The 12,999-nt window shown below is 33.3% G+C and overlaps 2 protein-coding genes across 3 annotated transcripts in view; one reads left to right on the top strand and one right to left on the bottom strand.

Annotated features, from left to right (window-relative positions):
• LOC132702233 (ionotropic receptor 25a) overlaps positions 1-12,999 on the bottom strand; it is a 102,788-nt gene that overhangs the window by 11,649 nt on the left and 78,140 nt on the right. Inside the window, exon 14 of one of the 2 annotated variants that reach the window (XM_060670746.1) lies at positions 4,457-4,520. The exons of the other annotated variant lie outside the window; for it this stretch is intronic. Coding sequence (XP_060526729.1) covers positions 4,472-4,520 — 49 coding nt within the window. The 3' untranslated portion in view covers positions 4,457-4,471. Of the gene's footprint in view, positions 1-4,456; positions 4,521-12,999 lie in introns of those variants that run through there. 2 annotated transcript variants of the gene reach the window in all.
• Positions 1-12,999, top strand: part of LOC132702234 (leucine zipper putative tumor suppressor 2 homolog) — a 134,604-nt gene that overhangs the window by 76,906 nt on the left and 44,699 nt on the right. The window lies entirely within an intron of this gene.

The raw sequence follows: 12,999 nt of genomic DNA, 5'->3' as shown, positions 1-12,999 counted from the left end.
GAAGATATTGAGAGATTTTAGGACAAGTGGCAAATTTGGTTTCTTTAGAATTTTTTATATGTGGTCAGTGATATTTTGAATGTAAGGAAGGACCGCAGTGGTAAGTGTAGGCTTGCTTTTGGCCTCATTGCTATTTGAAGGTTGTGGTGAAGTTTCTTAATGGAACGCTTAATATCTTTAATGTGGAAATTATTAGAGAGAAGAGCAGAGGTAAGGTGTTTTAATTCTTGGTTCAGTGACTTGGGCTGAGATAGCTTTTTGGTTCTGTAAACAAGACAGTTGATAACCGATTATTTTTAGGCCGCATGGTGATGTGACCATGCATTAACGTACCGGTATGTGTGGGTAGGATTTCTGTGAACGCAATGACCCAATGTTAGGTCTGATTTTCTATTGATAAAAATATCTAAGAATGGAAGGTTATTATTAGTTTCCAAGTCAATGGTAAAACGTATTTTAAGGTGTATAGAGTTTAAATGTCTAAGAAAATCTTCTAGGGTTGCTTGATCATGAGACCAAATAACAAAAGTATCATCGACGTAGCATTTCCATAATTTGGTTTTAGATCAAAGGTGTCGAGAGCTAATATACTCGCGATGACTAGGGATAGTGAAGTTCCTATTCCTGAAACTGTAGAAGTTTATTTTAAAAATTATATAATCCTATTTATATATTTTAGGAGTAGTAGTAGTAGGAGTAAAATTACTTGAGTACCTAAACAACCAAAAAAAATATTTCTTCTCCCGTAGACACTCATTACTGCGACCACATGGCAATATAAAAATTTACTATTGAAATGAGTTCACAACCTGTCAAAAAATCATTTCAAAAAGCTAGAAATCATTTAAAACAATCTTACAGATTTACACATTAATATTAACTTGTTCGGCAAAAAAGAATACCCATTTTTACACGTTCTCCTCTTTTCTGTGCTCTCTCTTCGCTGCTTGCAATATTAACCAACTTTAACAAAAATTAGTATGTTATAAGTAGTTTGTTATAATGTGTAAATAGAACTTAGAATTATATATTTGATTACTTGTATTAGGTGCATTGGAACTGCTTTAATTCCCTCTATCTATCTAAAAACACTTTTTAACCATACTTTTTGGTAACGAAAATGGATTCCCGCTGCACCTGCCGCAAAAACTTAAATTAGGGTTAAAATAGGGCAAACGTTGTGACACACGACGTCAAAGACGAAGCTCGCCCTACTACTGGCAAAAATTAGAAATATTTCAATATTTCAAAGCACAAGGAATGTCAAGAATATGGTTCATATGAAAAATAAAGTTAAGTACTAATGACAAAGTTTGTTTAAAATTAAGTTTTCAAATTAATTAATTCAATTATTTTGGAAGCCTGGATAGAAACCATATTATAACTTTTTGTCTATGATGCAATTTATCATTTCCGGAATTTGCTATAAGAATAAGTTTTATATTGAACACTCCATTAGAGAAAAATGTACATTTATTGCAAGGACAAATTTTATGGGCTTTTTTAATAACTTCACATTAAATGTAAATCTCATTTTTAGAATCAAAATAAAATATATTTCTCTTGTGACTTTCATAATTTTTTTTTGTGTCCTGTCTTTATCTCGAAATATATAATTTCACTGTTTTTCTATTTCAATTTTGGCTTCAACATGCTAAAAAATAAGCAAAAGACAGCGTCTCAATAGCAAAAGCAAACAATCGACCAGAAAAGCCTCCAGATGTATATCTTCTATTGGGTAGTGAATTTGATCGAGATAACATTCCCGGAACGCATCAGTTCAAATACCGTAAGATAAAAAAAATGCTTGTTTACTTGCGATAATAAAAGCATGACCAACATCGATTTCGTTTTAAAAATGGCCTTTACGCCCGCTTAGTTCGGGTCACGCGTTTCTTGTAAGCATTGTTCATTATTACTTCCTCTTACAGGATGTTTCCTAGCCTCGGTCGTGATACGAAAGGGACGAAATCTAGTCCAGTTCCAAGACGAACTTTTTTCGAATAACGCTTTACAAAAATAAATATTTAATAATTAAATTTTAAGAAGTACATTTCAATCGATATTACGTTATGTTATTTCGTGGTAAACTAACTCTAAAAATAGAAAACGGAATTCCACAAAGATCCATCTTCCATTTATAACCTCCATAAACCATGTTGTGGCAGAGTTCGGTTCAAAATTGGTTACCTTCGCTGTTAATACCATTGGTGATATGAAAGGGAATAGGGCCAAAAACATTGGATGGAGACCTGCTTCGAAACGAAATTTTTCAGACGAGCTCTTGAGAAGATGTTGGTCTTTGAGCAACATATATGTCAATTTCTCAAGAATGCTAACCTGAGCTAGCTATGGTCTGGAAAATTAGCTTCTTTCATTTTCATTGCTCTCTACCATGTATAGTGCACAATCAAGTGTTTCCACTTCAGAGGAGGGCTGTGGCGGACTTCAAGTACAGAGCTGGTACCCCTCAATCGTCAAACAACAAACAACAAAATATACTAACGTTACCCACTGTTTATATCTTAGCGTGTATGTGAAAAGAAACATGGAAAAGTACAATTTAACGCCGTTATCATTATTTTCAATTATTATGGCCCAACATTTTCTAACAAACTGTTAACAATATGTTATTGGGAATATCGAAATAATAACAGTAACGAAACTTTTAAAAAGCTATAGCCTGCTTGAATAATACGCTGGGGTTAGCTAAATTATAGCAGATTTGATGCCAATATAATGTAATGTTATAAGTTGTTCTCGATCTTGTATTTTAGTTATTTATGGTTAAATTTATGACGAAAGTATATTTTAGGAATATGACTAAAGTAAATTCATGTAAAGTAAAGATGTCGTAGAAACTTTGTAGCCTTATTTGAAGCACCTAGGTTTAAAATTTTGAGTAGTTAAATTTTATGGACTCCAATGTTTCGAATGTAATAAAATCACTATAGACAATAAAAGAAACTAAAATAACAAATATTATTTTCTTTTGTATTTTTGTTTCAACATTTACTTTTAAACGTGGTGCTGTAAGTAACGCTGAAGTATTATTTAAGGTAGAGAAAACGGGAATCTATTTGTAGTGATAGAGTTAAAAACGGATTTAAGTAAAGAAATCAAAATAAGAAAATATGTCTAATAATTGGGGTCTCCAGGTAACTAGGAAAAGACTGTGACATTCTCAGATTTTTGACAAATAAAGCAAAATTATCATTTTTAATGGGTTACCCTGTATATTTTTGTATAACACGATGGAATTTGTCAAGATCATCTCTAAAATAAATAAAAGCGTTATGGTTGTATTGGTGTTGTTAAATTCAGAAATTCTTGAGGTCCCATCAGAATACTGTGGCATCCCTCCATCTTTACTAATAAGCGAGAAACCATGAAAAAACATCAAACAATGAACACCACGTACAGTGGCTTATGTTCAAATCCAAATATATCACAACTTTCACATATTTTTTAATATCAAACCTAGTTTTTTATAACAATCTTTTTAATAGGTAAATGAAGCTTTTTAAAAGATATTGAAGAAACGTAATCTTATTCGAAAACTTAGTGGATATTAAGCGTTCGATGTAAATGAAAAAATAACATGTGTTTAACTGTTTTTTCTACTTCGTAAATTAATTACTTCATTTTGTGTTCTTGTCGTATTAACGCCGATTGTCAGTACGCTGTAAGAGGTTAAGGTTCCTTGCCTAGCGACTGTTGCTATCTCTCATACTTTGTACTACGTTCTCAATTCAATCGTCTGAATTCTAGTCATCATTAAAGTTTCAATTTGACTAGTTTCATTTAATTAAAGTTTCTCTCGCAGTGTATACAGGCAGGCCTAACATCTCAACAACTCCACGCCTTAAAGAATCTCAAATTTTCTGCGCAATGCAACTTAGGCACTTTTTTGTAAAAAAAAAATTAACTTTGCGTACTGCGTTTCGGAAAAGTACGCCTTCACGTATTCTCGACAAACTGGTGAAAGCTCAATGACAAAGCGTTACGGTACGGAACAAAAAAAAACGCTACAAATTCCCATTTTATGGCGATATCGTACAGATTTATAATCTGAATTTAATGGCAATTAGCCTTTGCGATTGGCGGCTGATTTTTTTCCGATCAAAGTTATCGACTCAACGCGATGCATATTCATTAAATGCGTATGCGTGTATACGTAAATGTTGTCCCACATATCAGTTTTTTTTTACGACGCCGGATAACATGTGTCTATTACAGTTTTTCACGGTATTCAAATAGCTGAAATGCGCGGCACCGGTCTTTTTGCACCTATAATTTATTCTATTACAATACATTACCCTTTAGAGTCGATAATTATTGGTTTGTTCTTATATTACCGAATAACGTTGGAGACAATAATTGCTGCATTGTTGGTGTGTCACTAAGTTTAGGTCACAGCCATATAAAAGCTCTCCAGTGCCACTCTAATCGTCTAGAAGTCCAAGAGTCACTAAGTCACACGATTGGAGTTGGCAGTACATTTATGTGCAGTCCAGGATCTGCAACAATTATTATCATAACATCTCCAGTTTCAACGATATAAATAACAAGCATTACCATAGAAAAAATCATCTATAAACCGATGGTGGTCGTAGAGTATTGCAATATTTAATGTTAGCTATAATTCTCGTTGAAAATTGCTGAAGCATAATCAAATTTAATACTGTCAACCCATTTATAGAAATAAAAGTAACTAAGCCCACGTCTCGCATATGAATGGGGGTAAGTCTCCCGTATTTGCAGAGTTCAGCGCCAATCTTTTTTGTTGAAGAAACCTAGATAAACTAAACCAAAAATTATTCTTGCAAATTTTGCGATAAGATTTTTCTCTCTCGTAAAATACTTAGCTCTAGAGGTTTCATAAATTAGGTAAAAAAAATGAGTTTACCCGGCTTGGAGGGTGGCTTGTGATTTATGTATCTTCACTGCGATTAGCACCTTTAAGCGGTAAGCTGTTAAGGTTCGGTTTTCGCTCGACTGTTGATCACTCTCAAAAATTACACTGTGTTATATTATCTAGATAAGTGTTTACATTTACATACTTTACAGATTTTTTTGTCAGCCATGGGCGAAGGTTGACAAATTTACACACCACCTCTTAAATTAAAGAAAAAAGTTTCGAATAAAGTAAAAGTGTCGAGTTTACCTAGGTTAAATGGTGATTTGGGATTAACGTCTTTTCACTAGTGCTCGAGGGGACATTTCGCACCTTTAAACAAGGTACCCTATCAAATAGCAGCTTGTCGGTAAGCTGTTTTTCGTTTTGGTTAGTTTTCTGCTCTGCTGTTGATGTCTCTCATACTTTGTACTGCGTTATATTATCCAAATGAGTGTTTATTGTGATATTTTGAGTGATTATTTTCTGTTTAGTTTTTCGCCCATAAATATAAATTAGGTATCATGAAAACCGTTTCTATTGAAATTTTTCTCTGTTAAGTGGAAAGTTATATCGATTCGCTTAGGAAACTTTTTTCTTTCCGTTTTTTTTCAACCAAATCAAACGGGATTCCTTAGAGCCGAACTGTTGACTCAGTGCCTGGCCAGCTTTTCAGTTGACAAATGACCGCTTAAAGGTAGATAAACTAGCTCAAAAACTTTTGCTCTTTTGCTCTGCGTATTTTTTCTAAAATGCTAGCGCTGAATCTTTTGCGAAAAAAGTCAACATGTCGATTTTACCCGGGGTGGTTTCCGACTGTCAAATAGTAGCCCTCTCCGTAAGCTCTTTAAATGTTTTCTGACCGACTGTTGATGTCTCAGAAACTTTGTTCTCTCTTATGTTATACAAATGGGTGTCTACTACCACATTTTAAATTGATATATGATAGTGGTTAATCTGTTTTTACACAATTAAGTTAAAACACAAAATGTTCAGATTAATAGATCCTTAATTACAGCTGTAGGCTTATAAATTTAAACTTAACAACCGAGACCCATTAAAATACAATTCGCCATAGATTCGAATATTTTATCTTGTTAATCTCCACAACTTAGAAACAAATTTCGTTTTTTGCTTTTTGATTCATTGTGTGGAATATCAAAATTATGGTAAAACTTATGCACTTCTGAATTTAAATAGATGGCATAGTTAGGATTTGATTTTTTTTCGTACTTTCTTTTATGTTCATTAGGAAGTGGTTTGAAATTAATGTCTCTTCACTGGGGTTCGAGAGGATATTCCGCATTGTTAAACGAAGTACCATGTCAAATAGCAGCTTATAAGCTGTTAGAAATATTAAGGTTCGTTTCCTGCTCCACTGTTGATGTCTCTCGTATTAAACGGTTATTCATATCAGTTTGTTTTTCAACCAAATCAACCAAAGGCATTCGGAAGGACCGAACTATTGAAGTCAGCGTCCGCGTGATAGCTTAATCTTTCATTTGTCGAAGAGTCTCGGACGGTGCTGGCGGGTAGGGCGTCAGCGCGGGACAATGACAAATCGTCGGACCTCTCTTATCTGCGTCTAAGACCGTTATTCGTCGTTAATTTATGCGCGGTTCGAACAAAAATCGGCGACGTAATATGCAAATTCGCTCCGTCTGGAAAAAAAACTAAACGCTGGCATTATTTTAATACATAAATTACTTGGAATTTATTAAATTATAAATTCCGACCGGGGATAGTGGCGCGGCGGTCGTGGTGGAAAAAAACACGCGACAGCTGCTCTCGTTTTTTTCGCAACAAGGCCGCGGCCGCTATAGTACGCGCGAGCTGGCGACACGCGCAGAAAAATATGGCCGATCGGTGTTGCGAATCTGGGCCAATTCGTTGCGTTATTATCGCTCGTACTCGTCGCAGAAAACGAAACGATTTCGGAATTTCAGCGCCGTGCGGACTTTAAAAATGACCGATTGTTTACTAATTCAAGGAACTCTCCACTTTAAGTTTGCATCACTCATAAAACAAAGTTTAAAAGCATATTCGTTAAGAAATAGAACAATTTAAAGGAGACTAACTTTGAGATGGTGCACATAAGCATTTATTTTCACTTCAAAAGCTGCAACAATTGTTATCATGAAATCTCTACTTTTCAATTATTTATTAACAAGTTAATAAAAAGTAAAGGTCCTACATTTTGAGGAGAACAGAAAGCCATTTTGGATTATTTCTAATATATAAACTACGTATATAACAATTTTTCATAACAGATTTCATACAGAAATAAAGAAGGTACACTTAAAATATGAGTTTTTGCTTTTCCAGCCAGAGAACATGTACACCTTTTTTGAGCAATAAAATATATGTAGCAAGAAATTTTATTTGGCGTTAAAGGAGATCTTGTTGTCCAATTCAATTTTTAATTTGGGTGATCACAGAACCAACCATTAATTTTTTTAATCGAATTATTGCAATAAAACTGTGAAACGTATTGTTGCATGATTATTGAAACAGATTTCGACCAATCGACCCATCAGCAAAACTATATTTTTTATAATGAAATGTTATATATAGGGTGTTTAAAAAGACCCAGCAATATTTAAGGGCCTGATTTCTCAGATTATTTTATAAAAAAAAGTTCCAATAAATTTAGTCTCGGAAATGCATTGTTTCCAAGGCTCAAGTTTTTTGTAAATTAAATTAAACATGTTGTCACGGGTTTGTTTTAAATTTGATGGTGGTGTCTTTGGTGATAAGGGGGCTAATTTTTTCCTCAGTAAATAAAAATTAATTTTAATTAATTAATTTTTTTATCATAAAAATATTCAACATTAATATAATATAATATCCATCAGAGTGTTAGTTTAAGCCTATTAAGTTGCGTACACCTAAGTCTACTTTTGTTTTTGAATTTCTACATATTCAAAATTCTCTGTAAAAATGCTTTTCCACCATGTGTAACACATTTATGTATGCACAAGAAAAATCCGGAAATATAACAAAAATAAGAATTTGATATTGCTATTCAATTTTAAATCAAATTTAAATAATGCGTGGACCAGAAAGAAGTCAATAAAATTGAAAAGAGAAGAGCGAGAAAAGAGCTCAGTAAAATTTTAATACATACCTTTAAAGGTTCTTTCCTTCTTTAATGCACAAGAAAAAATAACAGGGAAATACAGATAATTTTACAATAAAACTAGATTAGGCGTTCAAATGTTCGTTCGTTTTGTTGCACGCATAACATACATCTTCTCAGCACTTCTGTAATAGCTTTTCTTATTTCTCTAACGTTTCCATAGAACCTACGGTACTTTATTTTTGACCCCATACAACGAAATCAAGGGGTTTTATGTCTGGGGATCACGCCGACCATCTTACTGGTTGCCTCTCTACGTGTTGGATAATTCTACATTTAAAAAGTTCGTAATAATCAGCGCTTTGTATGGCGGTGGAAGGTTCATAAGATTTTTGTTTGTACAAAGTTGAAATATCTCTCAGAATTTAAGTTTTGATCTCTTGCCTTTCTTTTTGTTATTTTTCCGGATTAACCTTGACCAATGGACCTTGATAAATGGTTGAAAAGCATTTTTAAAGAGGATTTTGAAAATATAGAAATTCAATATGGCGCCATTATTATTATAGGGGTATCCTTTTACCCATATCTTGAAAATTTGAACATTTCAGTTCCGATAAAAAGGAAAGTATTGCGGTTTTTCAAAAATGGACATTTTCCTGTTTCACCCTGTACCTAGGGTATTCATTTAAAATAAAATATAACCAAATTATTCTTTGGTATATACATACCCTACTTTCCTTCCATTTAAGCGACGCTGTATCTCTAGCAGTTTCGAATATCCCTATGCACATCAGACGATAAGTTTAACATTACTGAACACCGTGTAGTTTGCGGAATATCGCCTTGATTCCGTAAAACCGCAAAAGTCGTTGATCAGTTGAATTGTAAGGTGCCCAAATAATGTAATAACAGAACAGAATAACAAAAACGTCAGCAAGATTATTTGATTTTTATTTGAACAATCGCCTTTTTGAAATACTACGTTTTTTATCAATGAATAATATTATAGAAAAAGAGTTGCTTTGCTCAATTTTTCCGACTAGTTTCGAGACTTATGTAGAGAAAGCATTCATTCAAAAAATGCTACCATATGTTTTACCTGTTAAACAGATCTTCAACCCATTTGACTGTTTTTTGGGGCGTTTGAATAACTCCACAAAAAATGTACCACAGAAGAATAAGAACGCTAAAATTCACTAACAGAAAAATAATTTTTACAGTTAAAAACGTTATTAATCAATATTAAATGGCATTGTAGGAAAATCTCAGATTTTGTTTTTAGAAAGTGTTTCCGTGTACTGATAGCATATCTCTTAATTGGCAATATTAAGTTCGCAATATGAAGAACAAAAATCCAATTTGCGACGGCGAATTTGCCAAACCGAAAGTCACTTTCTCGACACGCGCTGTCCCAATCCGACCGACAGACGTTTGTCGCGAAACAACGCAAAAAAAATGGCTACCCAAGGCGCCAAAAGGAGAAACTGTCGTCGGAAAGCCAAAACTTGCCATATCGAAATATACAATTGTGACAATGTATATTGCGAAGGTTTCTAATATTTCGTTGCTACGCAACGACCGTGTAACAACGGCCTAGCATCGAGTTACATCTAGCGCAGTCGAGATCGAATTTCAATGCCGATTTGGACGACTCCGCTAGCTCGTATCCGATTTCAAAAGCTTTGTTCGTCTTGCTAGGTAGTCTCGCGATATTTCGTGGACTATTATACAGGGTGCATAAATAACAAAGTCTCAGGGATCAAATTTCCTCAATAAATGAGGATTGCAAAAGTAATTTTTGGGAAAATGGAAATCTTTTCAACATTTTAATATTTTTTATCCGAAATCTTATTAAATTTTGTCCCTATCAAGTAAAACATTTTTTAACTTTCCTTAAAATACTAAAGTTTTTGACAATTTTTTAGTAAATTGTGTTTTAGCTTAACTTTGTTCATCTATTTTTCTACGGATAAAATAAAGCAATGGTTAGTTTTTGACAAACAGGGAACGATACTTATTTCAAAATAAAGTTCTTTGGCGGCAATGGAGTTTTCCAATTTAGAAAAACACGCTATTGTACAGTGCTGCTTAATGTGCAATTTAACCTAACCTAGAAGTTAAAGTCTGTTCATCGATATAAGAAAGTGACTAACTGATACGAATTAAGGAAAGACCCGGGTAAGCTGTAAGAATGAAATATGGCCGAACAGATCCGTACTTTGCTTAGAATTTAATTATTTGGGGTGTTGTTAGGATAGATACTAAACAATATTTATTTATGTATGTATGTATTTATGTTTAAATCTAAAATAAAATTTCAAATTATTTTTATTACCTACTTAAATGACTTAAAATTATTCACATAATATATCAGTATCACTATCGCTATCATCGCCTGTTCTAATTATTATTATTATTATTATTATTTGTTCAGATTTTGTGCAGATTTCAGTTGGTGCCAAACATGTTCAATGGGATTAAATATACAGTGTTAAGGTGGAAGCCTTAAAACTGTATGCCCTAGATTTTTTGCATAATTATCACAGACGTATTCCTTTTGTAGGTTCAAGCTTTGTAGAACCTCAATTAATTGCTTTTTGGTATAATCTTCGTGAAAATAAATGTCATTATTATACATATAGTTTTGCATTGTTGCTTTTGTGTCACATGAGGAAGGGGTTTTAGTCAACTGTCTACTGTGATAACTTGCATTGTCCATTACAATTACGCTATTAAGAGGAATGTTTGGAAATAGTTTGTTTTTAAACCAACTTTCAAATAAATCAGCGGTGGTGTCTTCATGGTAATCCAGAGAAGAATCTTTAATATTTTTCGCAGACAGAGAAAGTTCATTTGGAATCCAACCATCTTTAGAGCCAGCATGCAAAATAGTTATTCTTTTACCTCTTTTTGATAGCGCGTTTGTTTTACACTTATCAGTTGAGTCAACCCCACCCTTTTCCGGGGTATCATAAGTGTCGAACCAGGTTTCATCCAAGTAAATAATTGGCCTTTGCTGTTCTCTGTAAATTCAAATTTTTTCTAGATATTCCAGTCGCCATTTCTGAATTCTAAAAGATTCCATTAAAACTTGCCTTTTGTCACATTTGCCACATTTAACACTGGTGTAGGCACGCTTTGTTCTTCGTACAACTGGTAAATTTTACGCTGTATTATATCTTCATCACTTTCATCTACACTCGAGAAAATGTCAGCATCGCTCCTTTTTTCCTCGTTGAAATGGGATTATTCATAATTTTGCATACAGTTGATATTGAAATTTTCGTCAATGTGCCATTTTAACTTCCTTAGTCTCAATAGAATAGTGTTTTCGACATTTGGGCTTGAGCATCTCCTGAGATACACTAGACTCGCACATATTTTGCATAATTCGCACACGATTCAACAGACACTGTATCACACCCGAAATAAGAATGATTACTAATAAACTTGAACTAAGGAGTAAGCCAAACCAAAGAATATTAAACACATGTAGGTATAAAATTATTTTCTATTTCTGACCACAATTTTACCTGAATTTAAATTCCGAAACTTTAGGTAATAATCTTGTTACATTGTATGGTAATGACCATCCTTGGATAATCCCACTTTCCCACTTTCTTATATCCATGAACAGACCATACCTAAATTACCAATTAATATTTTTCGTAAAAATGCTCGGCATCAGCACAAATCTCGATTTGCACATTTAAAACGAAAACCGGGTTTGTGGAACTCAATATTCGTCTACTGTAGTTCGTTTGATAGGAATTTTAAAAAGTTTAAAAATAATGTACCTCAGGTGTGAAGCGGTGGCCGTATTTGCACAATAAAATCGCTGTTTATCTAAAAAAAAATCGTAAATATGCATGATACAAACTGCTAACACCTGTGGATAATGATCTTCAAGATTATGCACGATTAACGAGACAAATGCTAACGATGTGTCAAATTTAGACGAGTTGTCGCGCTTTAAACCACACCTGTTGGTAACACCAGTTTTGGACTGACATCCACAACAAGACGGCATTTTTTATATAAATAAATTATGAAAAATTAATTTCGATAGAAAATATCTAATTTATAAATCAACACCCCAAACACATTTTTTGTTTTGCAAAACTGGATAATAGATAATAGGGACTAGATTTATTGCTGCAATTTCGATGTTTGACTACTTAAATAACAAAAAGAAGGGGAGAAAAGAAATATTTATGAAGCACCTACACCTACAGAAAACATAAATTGCAAACAATGACATTTATAGAAATCAGGTACATAGTAGTAGCATGTAGGATTAATATTACAGCAAAGTTAGCAGCCAGGGGCAAATTAATTTCCATTACAAAAAAAAGGAAAAGAAAAGGATGACGTAACCCTAATAAGTATATTACCTACACTTTCTGAAATATTTGAAAAAAATCTATATAATCAAATGTATAGCTACATAATTGTTACTAGAATAACACCCGAAAGTCAGAATGATTTATTCTGTGGGCGATGGTTTGGGTCAGATATTGCCTTTGATCTACACTTCTAGTATTTTAAAATCTTTAATTTTTTTTAAGGTTTAGGCATATGCGGACGATACTCTGTTGTATTGTTATAAACTATGATCTTTTAGCTTTCTTGTGCCCATAGTTTAAAGCTAAAACCTTTAAAATCTCATTTAATGATATTTGGAACCAAAAATGAAATCAAGCTCCTAAAACAAAATATTGAAATAAACTTAGATAACAATAAACTTTCCGTTATTGATAGTACTCTACGATTTCGTGGCGTTTTAAGAAATGTCTTTCTACATGGCACTAAAAAATGTATACAGTAACAGTCACATTTTTTAATTAATAATAAAGAAACCACTATATGAGTCAAATTTCGACTGCTGTGATTTGACTGATGTTTTTTTTGTCGGTGGTGATTCTAGATGCTGTATTCAAGCGTTGCAGACTTTCGAAAATTTGACGATGTATCTGCTGTATATCGTCAACTTAATCCTATAAACGTAAGGTATAGAAACAAA

This window comes from Cylas formicarius, unplaced genomic scaffold (genome assembly GCF_029955315.1).
Source record: "Cylas formicarius isolate icCylForm1 unplaced genomic scaffold, icCylForm1.1 PGA_scaffold_5__7_contigs__length_24384050, whole genome shotgun sequence".
Taxonomy (NCBI): Eukaryota; Metazoa; Arthropoda; class Insecta; order Coleoptera; family Brentidae; genus Cylas; species Cylas formicarius.
Note: the sequence above shows the minus strand (reverse complement) of the source record. Positions and strands in the feature narration are given on the sequence as shown.